The 16830-nt window shown below is 43.0% G+C and overlaps 2 protein-coding genes across 8 annotated transcripts; both read left to right on the top strand.

Moving 5' to 3' along the window:
• Positions 1-5611: 5611 nt before the first annotated feature.
• LOC120684677 (disease resistance protein PIK6-NP-like) lies at positions 5612-12755 on the top strand. 4 transcript variants are annotated; one of them, XM_039966557.1, is made up of 5 exons: positions 5612-5905; positions 6001-6171; positions 7928-9033; positions 9281-9892; positions 10561-12755. In XM_039966557.1, the coding sequence occupies exons 3-5, from the start codon at positions 8020-8022 to the stop codon at positions 12331-12333; spliced, it is 3399 nt and encodes a 1132-aa protein (XP_039822491.1). In that variant the 5' UTR covers positions 5612-5905; positions 6001-6171; positions 7928-8019; the 3' UTR covers positions 12334-12755. The 4 variants fall into 4 exon arrangements, with proteins under 4 accessions (XP_039822491.1, XP_039822490.1, XP_039822489.1 ...); XM_039966556.1 differs by lacking the exon at positions 6001-6171 and having other exon boundaries at positions 6557-9033; XM_039966555.1 differs by having other exon boundaries at positions 5612-6171.
• Positions 12756-13229: 474 nt separating this feature from the next.
• Positions 13230-15799, top strand: LOC120684678 (cysteine-rich receptor-like protein kinase 19). Of its 4 annotated transcripts, none has more exons than XM_039966558.1 (7): positions 13230-13404; positions 13603-13793; positions 13883-14153; positions 14339-14570; positions 14658-14808; positions 14910-15101; positions 15480-15799. In XM_039966558.1, the coding sequence occupies exons 2-7, from the start codon at positions 13656-13658 to the stop codon at positions 15501-15503; spliced, it is 1008 nt and encodes a 335-aa protein (XP_039822492.1). In that variant the 5' UTR covers positions 13230-13404; positions 13603-13655; the 3' UTR covers positions 15504-15799. The 4 variants fall into 4 exon arrangements, with proteins under 4 accessions (XP_039822492.1, XP_039822493.1, XP_039822494.1 ...); XM_039966559.1 differs by having other exon boundaries at positions 13237-13404; positions 13606-13793; XM_039966560.1 differs by having other exon boundaries at positions 13323-13404; positions 13606-13793; positions 13896-14153.
• The last annotated feature ends 1031 nt before the right edge of the window (positions 15800-16830 follow it).

Genomic DNA, 16830 nt, shown 5'->3' with positions numbered 1-16830 from the left:
TCATGGTTAGTATTTTTTATATAAAAATAATAAAAATATATTGGTAATAATAAAATAGTAATTTAAAGTTTTATATTGGTGCACCTTAATATTTTATTATAATTATATAATTTAGATTCAGATTTAGGGATAACTTCAATGTTTAATAATCATATTATATGCAAATTTAGGGGGTTATTTGCATTATTTTTATAGTTGTACAGGTGGGTAACATACACCAAGATTAGGTTGTAGCTTTAGATTTTTTATAGCAGCAGAGGTGGGTAATTTATATACATATTTAGGGTTTACTTTAGTCTATTTTCATAATGACAGAGGTGTGTAATTTATTAGGAAAGAAAACTGATGTAATAACTATTATGATTAGAGTTTTCAGATTGATGCCTGGATATTTCTGGTTTTCTATAAGAATTTCTCTAGTTTTAAGTGTCCAACTAGGATGTTACGTGGCTTCACATGGAGCATGTCATTAGTAATAGTAAGATACATATAGTGACGTCATGAGTAACAATGTCACGAAAATGAAAATTACAAAGGCTATAAGTCTATAAGAGATATACAACTTATTTTGGAAACGAAGGCTCCACGCTTCACAGACAACCAATCGGGGTTCACGTACGTCCAGAACTCAGTGACATCTTCAGTGAACTTCACAACAATTTTCTCTTCTGAGCAACACTGATTTAGTTAGAGTGTGTACACTTTTGGTTGGTACTCTGCAAGTGTATCAAGAAATAAATAACATGAAAGGTCTAACAAGGATTATGGCTGGCTGACTGATTGCGGTTAGCATTTTAATGAATATTAAATTATTAGCAACCTATTTTTTAGGATATAATTTTTTTCAACCAATATTGAGATAACAACAATAAAGTAAAGCTGGATCAAGTAATCAACTAAATAATTGAATGAAAGCATAGATTCCAATTAAATTGTCATGCAAGGGTCCAAATTGCTTAACTATGAGGGCGGCTGATATATCAATTTTACTCTTTCCATATATAGATGGCTGGTTGTGGAGGCAGGCCTTCTAGAAGTCATTTGTGGGCATGAGATGCATGTTTGCTTAGGGTTTGAGATAGAGTGAGACCAGAAACCCTATCTTTGAATCTGAAATTTATCAATTTTGAATTTTCAGAGCTATTTTGGGAATTTTTCATTTGTTGCATTTAGCTGTGATTTGGGTCCGATTTGTTGAAGGTTTCGGTGCTAAAACATATGTGACCAAGTCTAGGGTGATTCCCCATCAAATCCCTCACTTGAGCACCATGAATTTGAAGTTTTCCTCAATTTGTTCTTCGCCTAGGATTTCCATAAACTTCTCGTGAAGTTTCATAGAATTGGTGAGGATAGCTTGATCTTCTTTTATGTCTGCGGTTGGAATGAACTTTTCGTGATCTGTATTTGGGGTTGTGGTTGGAATCTGCACGTTTCTATCGGAATTGATTTTTTATTCTTATTGGAAAATCCGTTAGGTACCTCGAGCGGCTCTGTTCGTAAGCAGTGAAAGTCACGGTGTTTGTTTCCCAGTTGCACCGAACTTTACGTGCTGGCTAACTGGTGGTGCTGGTGTATGGGCTCGAGCAAATCTTCCCGTGCTGGTTTCTTCGCTGTTTTTCTGCGCGTGTTGTCTGTACCTGAAGTTGCTTGTCGATCTAGCACAGTGCAGCTGCGAGCAATCAGCGTGTTGCGCAGCTTATTTCGATTACAGCTCGAGCATGATTTGGTTTTTGTGCAATAGCACCGGCAGGCCTGCGTTCTTCTCTCTGTTAGTACTGCCGGCCGACTGCCGCTGCTCGTTTTCTATACCTGCCTGTTCTTGTGGTCCATTTTCTGCAGCCGGTTTCTGTCTGCTCGTGCTCAGCATCTCCTACTGCAGCAGCTTTAGGTTGATTAACAGGTACACAACGGTGAGCTTAGCGGTAAAACTAGAAAGAAAATTTATGAAGGCCGGACAAACATAAGGAATAGTTAATTTCATATTCAAATTTTCAGTCGAAGCTAACTTCGTCTCTAAACTTCTAAAATGACCATTTCAGTGCTCAAACTTCTCTATCCGGTTCAATTTAATCCTTCATCCTACATAGTGTGCCATGTTACCACACCTTATCATATCTAGTCAGCTATGATCCACTAAAAAACTCAACATTTCTATAAATTTCATCATTATCAAAGCTTCACATTGACGAAACTAAAATGATATACAATTTTTAAGAAAAGGAGTTTATCCGAACATATTTATTATACATGTAAAAAAGTTTCTGAGGGACCGAAAAGACGACCAGAGGGGGGTGAATAGGAGTCGATCAAAAATTCTCGCAATTGAAAGCTCAGCCTATGATCCCAAGTTTATACCCAACCCTCGAGTCCTAGGTGAAGTGTAGAGTAGCTATAGAGAAGCTACACTAACACAAAGCAGCCCTAGAAATAAGAAAGATCGATCGCGGAAGCAATCACAAAGAGCAGCACAAAAACAGCACGGTATAACTCACCGGTTGATCCGACGCTTGAGTTTGAAAGGCGTCGGTTCAATCAATGAACAGAGCCGGCAGCAGTCAAGAAGTGAGCACTGGTTGATCCGACGAATGGGTTTGAACTGCGTCGGTTCAACCGGTGTTACACACCGGATGATCCAGCAAAATCAAACACTAACGCCGGTGCAGTTGTCCAGAGGGACCACAAACTTGAGATTCCAAGCACCGGTTAAACCGACGTAACGAAAATTCGAACACCGGTGCAGTTGTCCAGAGACACTGCAAAACGAATCACACTGAACACTGGTTAAACCGATGCTCAGAAATTTCTATACGTCGGTGTAACGAGTCAAAACTCTAAAACCCTAACACAGAGCATCCTACTCACCGGTTGAACCGATGCGGACAACTTCAAAGCGTCGGTTCATCCGGTGTTAGGAAGAACAGAGTCCAGAAACGCTTTTCAGCCCGCGACCTTTGGAATCTTTGATGATTGGAGGGTCAAATCAAGTCCAAAGGAGCTCAAATTTTGCAGGCATGATCACAAGGTACTTGTGAACATGTCCACGGAAGGAATCGACGAATCACTCCATGGTTTGGGAGGAATCGAAGAATTTCGAGCAAAAATGGGGGTTTTATTTAGAACGCCAAGAACTTCGATTCAAGTGAACTCGTGATTCTAGGGGGATTAGTACTAAGTTAGATGTATTAGAATCACTACAAAGAGTCACTCGATCATCAGAAAACCACTCGTCATCTCGTGCTCAAGATTCGTCGAAGGAAAATCGAGTTCATCCAAAACAAAGCACAAATCATACGAGATTGAATTGAATTCAAAACCCCGGAGGGCACAAGGAGGATTGGGCCTCCTTTCCCGATCAATCTCAGTACAAAAACTCAAAAATCCATACCTCTTATCCCTAGAGAGGAGAGGGAGGAAGAAGAACAGGGAGAGAGAGGGGTGGCGCCAGGAGAAGAGAGAGGCGGTTCTGATCTGGCTGGCTGGCGCAAAGGGGAGAGAGGAGAGGGTGAGGTGTATTTAAGGTGCCCACGCAGGGGTCCAAAATACCCTCGACTCAATCTAGACACTAAAACACCCGTAGGGGCAAAACCGGAAATATGTACACGATCTCATCCGACGGCGGAGTTTCTTTCTTCGACTCGAAGCCTTCTTCGCGATGCCGCCATGCCGAAGAAGATCCGGTTCACATTTTTGGGGGGTCCGCGAAACCCGGGTAGGTGGCCGGTTTTGAGAAAACCGCCAAAACTCCACACGCGGAAAGATTCTCGCCTCCATGCCGTGGCCCTAGACGCTGTTCGCGCCTCGACCTTCTGACGGCCCTAGACGCCGCCCGACGCCCGTCACCTCCTCGCCCGCAGCGAGGCCCTAGACGCCGTCGACGCCCGTCGCCTCCGTCAGTCCCGAGACCGACGCCCGTGCCTCCACGACTTTGCGTCTTCAACCGCCGTCCGCCTCCTTGGTTTTGTGGCGCAAACCAAGAAATCCGCCTTCCATCGCCGCTTGCGCCCTCGATCCAGGAGTGGACGTCACAGTTGCCGCTCGGCACGAGCTCCGGTCCCGGCTGCCCTTCACCGCCGTCCACCGCACGGTCCATCGGCCACAGCACCTCCACGGCAGCTCTCCGTCGACACTTGACGCCCGTGTACCTGCAACCAAAGACCAAGCGTACGATCACACCGCACGGTTGATAATTCACTCGCCACAAAGCAGGATAGAGTACTCAACATTCCTCAATCTCCCCCTTGATGAGTGCATTGTCAACACACCACAAACGAACCAAGATTGAAACAAAAACAGTGAAGAACAAAAAAGCTTCAGACGAGCACGCACGCCCCCGCGCCGTTGCTCCGGTGGCTTCAGATGGGCTGCAATGAAGATGAGGAGGGGTAACATTGTTGACACTCAAAACATTGGGCTGCAATGTATTTGAACTATGAGATGAACCTAGGTGGTTGAGACATATGTCAACTTGTGCTTGGAAGGATCCAAAATGCTTATGTGTCAATCATGTTTCGTTTATGAACTGTTTATAAACTATAGAACCTACCTGGAAGAGGAAAGAAACAAGATGTGTTGCTTCTGCTGAGAAGGGTATAACAGACCTTTTCCATACCATTCTGATTAAAAAGAATGTGAAATAGATTAAAAAGGTAGAAATGTCATGGGATTCAGGCTACCACATGTTTGCAATGTCAAAATTGCGAAGCCAACGTTTCGGGTGTCAAATCTGCGAAGCCCAATGTTTCAAGTGTCAACAATGCAAATTTCTCTTAATTTTGTCCCACGTCCATTGCTTTTCTTTTGTCTATAATATATGAAATCTTCAAGTTAACATTAAGTTATTTTTTTCTATCCTCGAAACGTAACTGTTGACGAAACTTAGTGTGTGGCATGACACGTTTTCGCGTTAGCAATAACTTGAAAAATATCTAGAACCATACAGTTACATCCTGCTACTATTTTTTGAGTTGCCAGCTAGGGATATTTTTTAGTGAGCTGACCGAGCTTTCTCAGCGCCAAGCCGAGCTAGTTTTTTTTTTCTGTTTTGTTAATCACCAGAGCTGAGCTAGCTTATTTGGATAACGAGCCGGATCGAGCCGAGCCAAGCTAAGTCGGCTCGTTAGCCCCCTATAATTATTACTCGTCTCTTAAACAAGACATTCTAAAACTTAGAGACCCCTCTACTAAAGTGGGTTGGAAGGCCTATATGCCTAATCTTAAGTACAGTGCTAGATGTTTTTTTTTTGAATTTGTGATATTTGAAACACTGTAATTGAGGGGTGCTGGAGGCTGATTGGACCGTTTGGACCGTGTTGGCAAGAACACATACAATTGGCATGTAAATTCACCATGGTTCTGTGAGAGCTGATTAAAATGGTACGAGCTAATGATGTGCGTGGTGAGAATTTTCATGCCGTCATAGCTTGGTACTCTATTCTAAATTATAGCAAACTAATATATCCAGAGAAGTCAAAACCATTTATAATTTAGAACAGAGGAAGTAATAAGTTAAGAAAAGTTAACAAACTTTAGTTCTGAATTTTCCAGATTTTTTTTGAATGGTCCATCTAAATCTGTCTTACCTTCACATCCGGTGCCAACCAACTACGCAAGTTATGGGTCAAGTCTCCTCACTCCAGTTGACCCGATTCTCCCCTTCCCCACGCCTCCCACCGTCCCACGATGCCCAGCACTTTACCAACCAGATTCCCCTCCCGCTGCACCACCACAATGAGATCCCCACCATCGCCGCTCGCCGGCCACAAGAAGCCATGGTAGTGCAGCCACCTCAAACCCGTAGCAGAGTAGCAGCTTGAACTTGAAGAGGAGGGTCTTCCAAGTCTTGGTCTCGACGGCCGCGCATTTGCATCTGACTGTCGCCGCAATACGTCTTTCTGTGGCAAGAAACGTGAGTTTTTCTTTTTAAGCAAGCAGGGGGAGCCGGGAGGTACAGGAGATGGGGTTTGTGTTCTGAAAATTGCGCCTCTGTTTTGTGCTTCATAGATGGAGGGTGTTGTTGATTCCACATCTTGTTTAGTTGTTCATGCTCAAGTCGCAACCTTGTTTCAGAATCACATGGAATAGCCGTTCACACATTTGTAGATCATTCAGCTGAAATGCTAAATAGCTTGCCGAATCATTGATTTTCTGCATCTCAGAAGCTGACCATTTGAGGTTAGACTGTTTTCCAGCTGAGGCAGTTACAGATCTACATCCATGCCATTTTGTGCATATGCATAATCATCATGATTGATCTTAGATTTATTCGTTATAGTTCTTTGTATTTAGGGTGATTCAAGGAGTATCTGTATCTCTGTCCACTGTAACAATAAAAGGCAGAGGATTGTGCAGAGTATAGGCCTTACGAATTCAGATTCATGAGTGGTTCATTTTTCTGTTGGCTTCATAAATTCACTAGTTTGTATCATAGCTTTTGGATTCGGCCAATTTTCTCTATCTATTTTGGATCCGAATAATGGTACATTCAAGACAGCTTGCATCATACGTTGGTGAACAATTCTGACATCTTCAGTCAGTAATATTTCGATTCTTTGTCCAGTGTGATGAAGCAAGTTGGTGGAGAGATTCCAACATTCTTAGTGGTCTGAGTATTAATGTGCTATTAGTTTGCACACAACTCTTTGGGAAAAGAGAGCATCTGAAGAATGAATAATTCTTGCAACAAAATCATACTGGCAATGCGGGGCGCCAACTAATGTGCAGGACCATGGAGTGATGCGCTTATGGAATATAAACTGTTTCCTCCCTTTTCATCTCCCTAGTTTACCCTGCCTCTGGCATGACCCTTATTTTCTATTTTGCTTTCTCGACATGAGGGATGGTCTAAAACATGCAGCAACATTTTTTTTTCTCACTTTTGGTTGAAATGTTGGCCCTGACAATTTTTCTGACTTGCACACAACCACACAGGTTCCTGTTTGTGTGCACGTTGCATTTAGCGTAGGATTTTCCTTCAGCGTCTTTTTGTTTTGTACAAAACTTAAACCTGTTTTTCCATCTTGGGTACGTGTCTACTGTCCAGACAGCAGAGAAAGGAAGAGAAGTGTTGAATACTTGAATTGGACATGCACTGGTTGATTCAAGGATGTAAAATTGGTGCGATGTTTGGGACCCAAAAAGAAAACAATTTTTTAGATTAAAATACAAATTCTATCAGGATATTCTTATAAGCATAATCTTCACTAGGTAGTGCTATTGCTGAGCATGTTGGTGCAGACCTTTTACAAATATTCTATCAGCCATTCTGTACCATTCTGTATAGAAACTTTGCTAGTACAAAACATTGTACAAACCTGTCTATATACACCTATGCCATGCTTCTTTATTTGTTGGTTGAGTCTGGTAACTGTAGTTATCTCAAAAGAAATGTTAATTGAGCATAATATTTGCAAAAGTAGTCAACTTCGATGGTGCCTACCTACTGCCTAGGCTTGGCATTCGCCATCGCAGTCAAAGCTGGATGATACCCAACTAATCCATATTAAGGACATCTTAATTAGTGTGATAAGCTTTCACTGTTTAAGAAATATGGTATGAAATCAACTACTCCAAGATGCACTACTTTTATAATATATTACTGAACTTCCTGAGGCAACCAATTATGCTGTTCATAAGCAATCATTTTGGTTCCATCTGAAAACTTGTGCAATCATTCTATCCCATATTCCCACTTGATTCATTTTCCTTTTGAATATGCCTACTTTATTATGGTGTTGGGTTAGGTGCATATCCCTTGACCTAGAGGCGTGGTTTTTAATGATTGAATTAGTAGAGGCTGAAAGACAAGACTTAGTGAGTCTGCAGCTAAATTGTTTTGTCATGATCTCATCTCTCTTACAGGTGATGCTGGATGTTTACTAATGTCGAGATGTTTTGTGGTTGAACTCACCTTTTACATTTCCACATCTAGGTACCCAGATGATGAACAATTCTGAGGAATATCATCATCAGGTGTTAGCTGCTACCACAAAATAAACGCACAAGACAGCGAGAGAGAGAGCAATGGCGGACCTAGTGCTTGGGGTCGCCAAGTCGTTGGTGCAAGGGACGCTTACCAAGGCCCAGTCAGCTATCGAGGAGGAGTCAAGGCTGCGACAGAGCACACAGCGGGACCTGGTATTCATCGCTGGAGAGTTCCAGATGATGCAGTCCTTTCTCAGCGTCACAACTGAGGAGCATGTCAGGAATAACATTGTTAGCACCTGGGTGACGCAGGTCCGTGACCTTGCCTACGATGTTGAGGACTGCATCGAATTCGTTGTACACCTGGACACAAAGTCTGATTGGTGGCTCCGCTCAATCAAGTGCTGCAATTGCATGGCACCTGCACTATCCCTGGATGAGGCCAACGCGGACATTGAGCAGCTGAAGGCAAGGGTCCACGATGTGAGCCAGAGAAACATCCGCTACCTCATTGGTGACTTTGTCCCCAAACCCATTACGGAGATGAATCAGCCAGGAGCCACCGGTCCATCTTCTAGCATGCTTGCCAAAACAAGGGACACAGCCTGGATGCAACGAGACGTCGAAGAGCTGACCAATTTGATCACCAAGAAAGGAAACGGCCTTGAAGTGATCTCAGTATGGGTAACGGGTGGCGACTCTGTGGCAACATCTATCACAAGGAAGGCCTTTGACGACCCAAATGTCTGGGGAAACTTCACATGCCGTGCTTGGGTGAAGCTATTGCATCCTTTTAACCTCCATGACCTCATCAGGAGCTTGTTGGATCAGTTCTATGCAAACTTCCGTGAAGTGCAGCAAGAAGCAATCGTTGGGATTAGTCTTGTTCAGGAGTTCATGCAGCAAGTGAACAACCAAACCTACCTCATTGTCCTGGAAGATGTGTCCACCATGGTAGAGTGGGAAGCCATTCGAAAGTACCTTCCAGACAGGGGGAATGGGAGTCGTATTGTTGTGTCTACACAGCAGTTTGAGATCGCAAGCTTCTGCACAAGACTTCCATACTTCCAACGGTTCTCAGCTGATCAGTCATTTTGTTTCTTTTTTAAGGAGGTAAGCCTGGAGCATCATTAATTACTTCAGTTAAAGATTTTCTCCATCTCCATGCATTCTCTTTTACCTGACAATCATTATGCATGACATTTCCAATCATATTGTAGCAAAAGGTATAACTGCTCCTTTCTGTGATACTTCTCATTGTGCTTCCCACTTCCTTAACTGAATGGTCTCCATTGATGAATAAGGTCTATAATTGAAACTCCTTGTCTGCCAAACACCTCCTAACAAATCTTACTTGCAGGGTCTTCAATCTGATGGAGGCAAGAACAAGGCAACTGATAGGGGAATTTTAATTGACCATTCCCCTCTGATGGGACGCATTCCAGAAATTGACGAACTTCCTAAGTATCCAGCTTTGGCACGTGTGAACGCTTTGCATGTGATGTCCGTGTGGGGGGTAGCTGGTGCTGGGAAGTCTGCTCTTGTTAGAAATCTGTACCACAAAAAGGTGCATATGCTTCAGAATAATGAATTTGATAAGCATGGTTGGGTGGACGTGTCCTATCCATTCAATTTAAGGGTTTTCTGTCTCAGCTTACTTTTGCAATTCCATTCACATTCTCCCAAAGCAAACGAAGCTATATACTGCAGCACGAGAGGAATCAGAGACCCCATCGAAGAGTGTCACAACCTTCTAAAGGATCACCGGTGCCTTGTTGTTATTGACAATCTCAAGTCCACAGAAGAATGGAACTTGATACAAGCTGCCTTGGTATCAAGACGCTCTCAAAGCATTATTATTGTAATTACAAATGAGGCAAGCCTTGCCTTACACTGCGCAGACAGAAAGGAGCTCGTGTTTAATGTCAAAGGTCTGGAAATTGGTGCAGCCATCGATCTCTTCAAAAAGGAGGTGCGTTTAGACAGATAAAAGTTCAACTTCTATAGTTTATCATTTAATATAATATGCATAATGCATCTTGTTACAAACTTTAGTCTCTCAAGGGTTCACAAATAGGATTTATTTCTTTCCTATGTGTTTCAACTGCCACAAGTCACAACCCATCACTGTTCCTATTGGAAGTGAGCCTAGCTCAACTGGTTAGGGAGGGAAATGTGGTTGTACCTTCTAACCACCACTGTTCAGAGTTCGCTTCAACTTGAATTTGGGTGCCTATTTTTCCTTCCTACTTTCCTAGTGAAAAACCACATTGTTACTCCTAGATTGGATCTCAGTTCACTGTTTCTTTCAGTCTGCTACTGCCACTTTTGGTGTTGCATCTACTCTCTGACACATTGCCTCCGCTGTTTTTGAGCCACATCTTCATTTAACACATTGCTCCTGTTGTCTTGTCCTGATTATCGTGTGGCCACATGAAGTTTGAGCTTGTTGACTCTTGCTCATCTTTGTTCGGTTGAGGCTGATTGCCTGGCTTGTCATAATTTCAGTTATTCCTGATGTTGTGCTGAATTGACACATGCACTCTTTAATCTACGTAACTTTTTAATTGTATGTCATGCACTTTATGGTTTCCAATTTGAAATATCCAAACATTGTTTAATTTCTATTTATGCTCGTAGGTGAGTAAGAATAATTTTTTCCCAGTAGACGATATTGCCAATGACAAGGAGCTACGACAACTTATATCAAAGTGTGGTGGACTTCCAAAAGTAATAGTTGCTATAGCTGACTCTTTGGCTGAAGTATACAACTGGGCAGAAAGAACCAGAGTTTTGAATGACCAATTTATAACAAACCTGGAGACAGGGCAAGAGTTTTCTTGTTTACAGAGCCTATTTGGCTGGATACATTCCTACTTTCGTTCTTGCCCAGATTTCCTGAAGCCTTGTATATTCTATCTATCAATCTTCCCCAAGTCCCAGGTCATCCGGAGGCGGCGTTTGGTGATGAGATGGGTCACAGAGGGTTACTCCAAGGACAAGCCCAACTATACTGCAGAGGAGAATGGGGAGGAACTCTTCTCTAAGATCATTGAGCTGAGCATGATTCAACCACCAGAGCAGGCAATCATTACAAACATGAGAATGATTAGGTTCCAAGTCAGTGCTTTCTTCCATGAATACATCATCTCGAGGCCAAAAGAGGAGAATGTTACCTTTGCACTGGAGGTCTTTGCGCTTGCGGGATGCTGCCGCCAAACCACTGGGCGCACAGGACGGCACCTTGTTATAGAGGAAAGCTGGGATAGAGACAGGATTGTGTTTGAGAGCATTGACTTCTCTCGGCTACGCTCCTTCACAGTGTTTGGGAAATGGGAATCATTTTTCATCTCTCCAAGTATGAAAGTGCTTCGGGTGCTTGATTTGGAGAATGCATCAGGTGTCACGGATGAAGACCTAAAGAAGATTGTAAACCTTCTGCATCGCCTAAAGTACCTATCTCTGAGGGGATGCAGTGAGATCCGCCATCTGCCAAGTACTCTGGGTCATCTGAGGCAACTCCAGATTCTTGATGTCAGAAACACCTCCATAGTCACATTTCCGGCGTCCTTCACCAAGCTAGAGAAGCTGCAGTACATCCGAGGCGGCACTACCACCCTTGCCGACCTCACGAGTCCTCATAAACGAGTAGGCGTTGAGCTGCATGCTGGGATTGAAAAGCTGACCGCATTGCACACGATTGGGGTTATTAATGTCGATATTCCAAGGGGGAAAGCCATCCTGAGTGAGCTCAGGAAGCTCACTCAACTGCGGAAGCTCGGAGTATTCGGTGTAAATAAAAATAACAGCAATCAGTTTTGTTCTGCCATCTCAGATCATGCTCATTTGGAATCCTTGTCAGTGTGGATAAATAAGAACAGTCAAAATTGTTTGGATGGCATCTCCAGCGACACCCCGCCTCTGAAGAACCTACAGAGCCTTAAGCTATTTGGCCTTGTAAACAAGTTGCCAGTATGGATCTACTTGCTTAGAAAGATAAAAAAGTTGGTTTTGGAGATAACTACCCCAGCAGAACATGACATGGCTGTGCTTGGTGGTCTCCAAGAATTATGTGTTTTGCGCCTCTGTGTCAAGCCTATTCAAGCTGGCAAACTCAATTTTCTAGTCAAGACGGTGGAAGGAGTAGAGGTCCTGTCCTATGAAAAGGTCAAGGTCCTCGAGATTGCTTGCAGCTCCCCGTTACATGTAACTTTTGGATCATTAGCAATGAGAAGTCTTGAGCAGCTGACAGTTCACTGCTGCAGTGAGTTGACGTTGCCATTTGATGAGATAAGAAATCTCACTAAACTCAGGGAAGTCCGGCTTATTGGTTCCCAAGATGATGCACTCAAGAAACAATTGGATGAACAGCTCAAACTCCATCCAAATAAACCTGCTTTGAAGCTTGGGTGACCGTGTACTGAAGTAGAGACAATTGTCATCTGTTCTACCTTGTGGGTTCGCAGGATTACATGGCAGGTGCTCTTGAGATCATCTTTGTTCTCTCTATCTCTCTCCCTCCTCCCTCTGTAAGGCATCTCCTTGCTTTTTTAGCTTGAGTTGTCATTTTCAAATAATCAGTACGATTGTTCTGGACCGGCAGGAAAAGCGAAATACTTTCACGGGATTAAGTCTGGTTCATTGGACTTGTACTGACAAGGCTCAGCTCATATATGTGCCAATAAAAATGGTGTAAACCATATGTGTGTAGTAGGATCGGATATGCAAATTGATGTGGGAGTTTAGTTGTGTTGCTGTAATTTTTTTTGAAATAAAGTGTTGCTGTAATTTGATTGGGTACTATCAATGGCATTTAAGTATCTAACGTTTCTCCATGGTTTCGTGTGTACATTTTCTGTTCATGGTTTCTGTAATAACTGGTTGCAGGCTTCTCTTCAAAACAATTGGTGTCTACAGTATATAATACCATCTCTACAAATCTTAATGGGTGTTATCCATTGGAGTATAAAAAGGAAAATTGAGGCGGCAGTTTAGTGAAAGAGCTGCAGTAAACAGACTTGGCCACTTGGGAAATATTGATATGCGGCTTCTCTCAAAATATTCCCTCGTATATTTTTCAAGTACAGACTTGATAAAAGACACTTGATTTCGTTCTAGCGCTAACTAATCAGCCGCCTGCAACGTGTATCACCATACTTTTCACTAAACAGGCGTGCATTTTGCAAATGCCTTTCTTTGGGCCCTCACGGGGGATGTTCAGATGAGTGTGCATAGCAATGGAAGTTCCTTAGTACTTGCCCAGCTTTTTCCAAGCGCGTGACCACACGCTGTCAGAATCTCATGGGTCAGGGCAAGCTTTGGTCAGGCCAACTTGTCTTTGCTTCACGCGGTTGGTCCCTAGCCTGTCTGCTTCTTATATTCTTTGGAGCAATAATGGAGGCACTCATCTCACACCCTTATCCCCCTGTACGCTCCTCCAAGATCCATCCCTGCAGCTAGGATCCTTCAAGAGTTCTTCTCCAGGTCAGTGCTTCTAATAATCTGTTTATTTCTCAAGTTATTTTCACTTGGTACAATCATACTTGTGCTATTCAGTGTTACGCCTTCATGAATCGAAAAGAAAAGAAGCGTGATTGATTTCTAATGTTTTAAGAACAATCATGATCTTGCTATATGTATGCATGTGTAGTTAAGAAAACTTTCTTGCTTGTTTGGGTACAGTAGAAGCCTCGATTTGTAGCAGTTCAGATCCATAGCTACTCCAATCATCAGAAATGACGAGCCTGCAGACCCAGGAGAGTCTTGCGAGTACATTACCGACAAACCTACCAGCGACGTTTATGAAGGAAATTACCGCCGATTTTAATTCTGAGCGAGAACTTGGCCGCTCTGTATTTGGAATTGTTTACAAGGTAAATGATTAGGCCCTAACATTTAAACATCAAATTCTTGGATACAAAACCCTTGTACTAATGATCCATGGAGGAGGTTAAATTAACAGGGTGTTCTTCCAGAGACAGAAGGGAACCGCATGATTGCTGTGAAGAGGCTTGCTGAGAACTCACCAGTGCCGGCTGGCAAAACATTTGAAGCTGAGGTTACAAATCTTATGGCACTGAAACACAGAAATGTAGTAGAGCTGGTTAGCTTCTGCCATGAAGCGCAGAAGAAAGTAGTTCAGCATAATGGGAGATATGTGATCGTAGACGTCATTGAAAGCTGTCTTTGCTACAAATATCTACCAAAGGGAAGTCTTGACAAGCATCTTTATGGTATGCAATGCCCTATCCCACACATTTTTCTTCTTTCAGTACTATTAATACTTGAGTTGTAAACAAATGTGTCATACATAATGATTCTTATTTTTTATGTTCATTTTATTGCCACTAATGTAAGTACACACTTTTGGACAATATTATCTTAGAATACTTATGATCTTTACTTCTTACTTCTTCAGCGGACACTACCTCAATGAACTGGAACACACGATTCAAAATAATTAATGGGATCTGCCATGGTTTACATTTCCTTCACAAGGAATTGGATGGGCCCCTTGTTCATATGAACCTTGTGCCTAGCTCAATATGGTTGGATGATAACTGGGTGCCAAAGATTGCCGATTTTGGTCTCTCAAGACTCTTTGGCCAAGAGCAGACCAGAATGTACACAGTCAATGTTAAGGGATATAAGTAAGCCAAAATAAACTGCAAAGGATGATTATTCCTTCCGATTGGTATAAATTAAAATGTGTTTGATTCTTTGATAAACTCTTGCAGTGGGTACATGGCTCCAGAATATCTATACAGAGGTGAAATCTCCACCATGTCAGACATATATAGTTTAGGCATGCTTATTCTTGAGATCACTACTGGAGAGAAGAACTGTGGATATTCTGAAGACAGATCTGCAAGAAACTTTGTTACCAATGTAAGACAGCATTACTTGATTACTCGAAATTCAAAACATTGGCTTTTAGATTGTTTCCTTGTATTCATTTAATACATTCAGGATTAAATCCAACTCTGCAGGTACATGAGAATTGGAACACCAATGAGAAAATAATACACAAGTACCCATCACTAGATGCAAATGGCCTCCAGCAAGTAAATGCATGCATTGTAATTGGGCTGAAGTGTGTGGAGGCTGATCGGAACAAAAGACCTTCCATAGTTGATATTGTTCAAAAGCTCAATGGGAAACGTGTACCAATTTTTGACCAGGTATGAACAATTCAGACATCGTCAGATCAATGATCTTTCTTCAGATCATCTAATTTTATTATGTTGTCTTATGTATTCAAGAAATGTTTCCCCTCTTTTCTTTTGCAAGGCTGAAAACGAAACAAAAAAAAAACTTCATTGGTTACATTGAGCATTTCTAGAGAAGCATGTTAAACACAGTGTCTAAATGTTTTCATCTCTTTAATTTTTTTTACGCCCAATGACATTCCTTCTTTACGGTTCAAACCAGATTCTATCAAAACTTTTTACCATAGATGTAAAATACAACTTTGTTTTTTACATAAATGCCTAATACCAGTAGAATCACAAAGTTTATGCTATCCTTCTTCGGTGCTAACATCCTATATGAAATTTCAGGCCTCCACTTCCCAAAAGCAATGAGACATGGTCTTTCCATGGAGAGATCAATATCCAAGATGAAGTAGAACCTGGTCTATGATCTGATGATTGCATGAATTTTCGTCAGAACAAATATCTACTTTTAAAAAAAAATATTTGCTCTTCCTTGCAACAACGTAACTGCCACTCTACTTATCTTTCTTTCTAATTAGATTTGACACTGTATTGTTGTAGCACTCTTCTCTCTGTGGATCTCATTTTAGAGCAGAATTTCTGTTCCTTAGCAGCATGAAAATATTTGTTTTTTTATAGAAAGCATATGATAACCTTACTGTGAAGTGGTGTGGAATCTTTTGTTGTGGACTCTTTTGTGGGCTGCAAGTATGAGAGGAGGACGAAGAAAAACGCGTGATTGGTCATGTATCTTAATTATAGGAAGTAATTTCTTTAGAAGTTTGAGACTTTTTTAGGAGAATTGTAATCCTCCCGCCTCCAACGTGAGGGCGGGTTACCCTAATTCAGCTATCCCCCATATCATTTGGTATCACGATCCTTTGATCCTGCGCCTCCAACCCACCACCAGCCCTAGCCGCCAAAACCCCCAGCGTACTCCATCCTGCGCCACCAGCCGTAGCCGCCAAACCTCCCCTGCGCACCCCATCCGCCAATCTTCCAGCCAGCCGTCGGGCCGAGACTTCCCTCACCCGGCAGCACCCCTGTCCGCCATGGCTGACGATCAGATTCCGGCGGACATCAGCACCAAGCTCGACAACCTCCTCCGCGCAGTCGAGCTCAACACCCATGAGATCGGCCAAGTCAAGAACCAGTACTCTGCGCTGGACGTCGCCATCAACCGGATCCAAACCAAGGTCCTGGAGAAGTTCCCCGCCAACCAGTTCGAGGCATCTGGATCTGACACCCCCCCCCAATCCATCTCCAGCACACAAGCTCAAGTTTCTCGACTACTACGGCAAGGACGATCCGGCGATCTGGCTGCACAAGTGCGATCAGTGCTTCCTCGCCTATCGCACCCTGCAGGCGAACAAGACCTAGACAGCGTCCTTCTACCTGCACGAGGCAGCCGCCCGATGGTACTTTCGGCTGGAGCGCAACCGTGGCATTCCATCGTGGCCGGAGTTAGTTCAGGCCATCAATCGTCGCTTCGGGCCCTCTATCCGTAGCAACCCCCTCAGCGAGCTCGCTCAGCTTCGTCGGACAGGTACGGTCGACGACTTCATCGACCAATTCCTCACCCACCTCGCCCGCTGCGACAACGTCTCCGAACGGCAGCAGACCGACCTGTTCATGGCCGGTTTGGGCGGTACACTGCATATTGATGTTGAGCTGCAACATCCGGTGCACCTCGAGG

This window comes from Panicum virgatum, chromosome 8N (assembly GCF_016808335.1).
Source record: "Panicum virgatum strain AP13 chromosome 8N, P.virgatum_v5, whole genome shotgun sequence".
In the NCBI taxonomy this organism is placed as follows: domain Eukaryota; kingdom Viridiplantae; phylum Streptophyta; class Magnoliopsida; order Poales; family Poaceae; genus Panicum; species Panicum virgatum.
This window is presented reverse-complemented; position numbering and strand designations above follow the sequence as displayed.

Excerpts from the sequence above, each read along its gene's own strand:
- LOC120684678 (XM_039966558.1), top strand. The coding sequence starts at position 13,656 with ATGACGAGCCTGCAGACCCAGGAGAGTCTTGCGAGTACATTACCGACA. Across the intron at positions 13,794-13,882 it reads TATTTGGAATTGTTTACAAG|GGTGTTCTTCCAGAGACAGA; the intron begins GTAAATGATTAG and ends TTAAATTAACAG. Across the intron at positions 15,102-15,479 it reads GTGTACCAATTTTTGACCAG|GCCTCCACTTCCCAAAAGCA; the intron begins GTATGAACAATT and ends ATGAAATTTCAG.
- LOC120684677 (XM_039966556.1), top strand. The coding sequence starts at position 8,020 with ATGGCGGACCTAGTGCTTGGGGTCGCCAAGTCGTTGGTGCAAGGGACG. Across the intron at positions 9,034-9,280 it reads TTTGTTTCTTTTTTAAGGAG|GGTCTTCAATCTGATGGAGG; the intron begins GTAAGCCTGGAG and ends TCTTACTTGCAG. Across the intron at positions 9,893-10,560 it reads TCGATCTCTTCAAAAAGGAG|GTGAGTAAGAATAATTTTTT; the intron begins GTGCGTTTAGAC and ends TTATGCTCGTAG.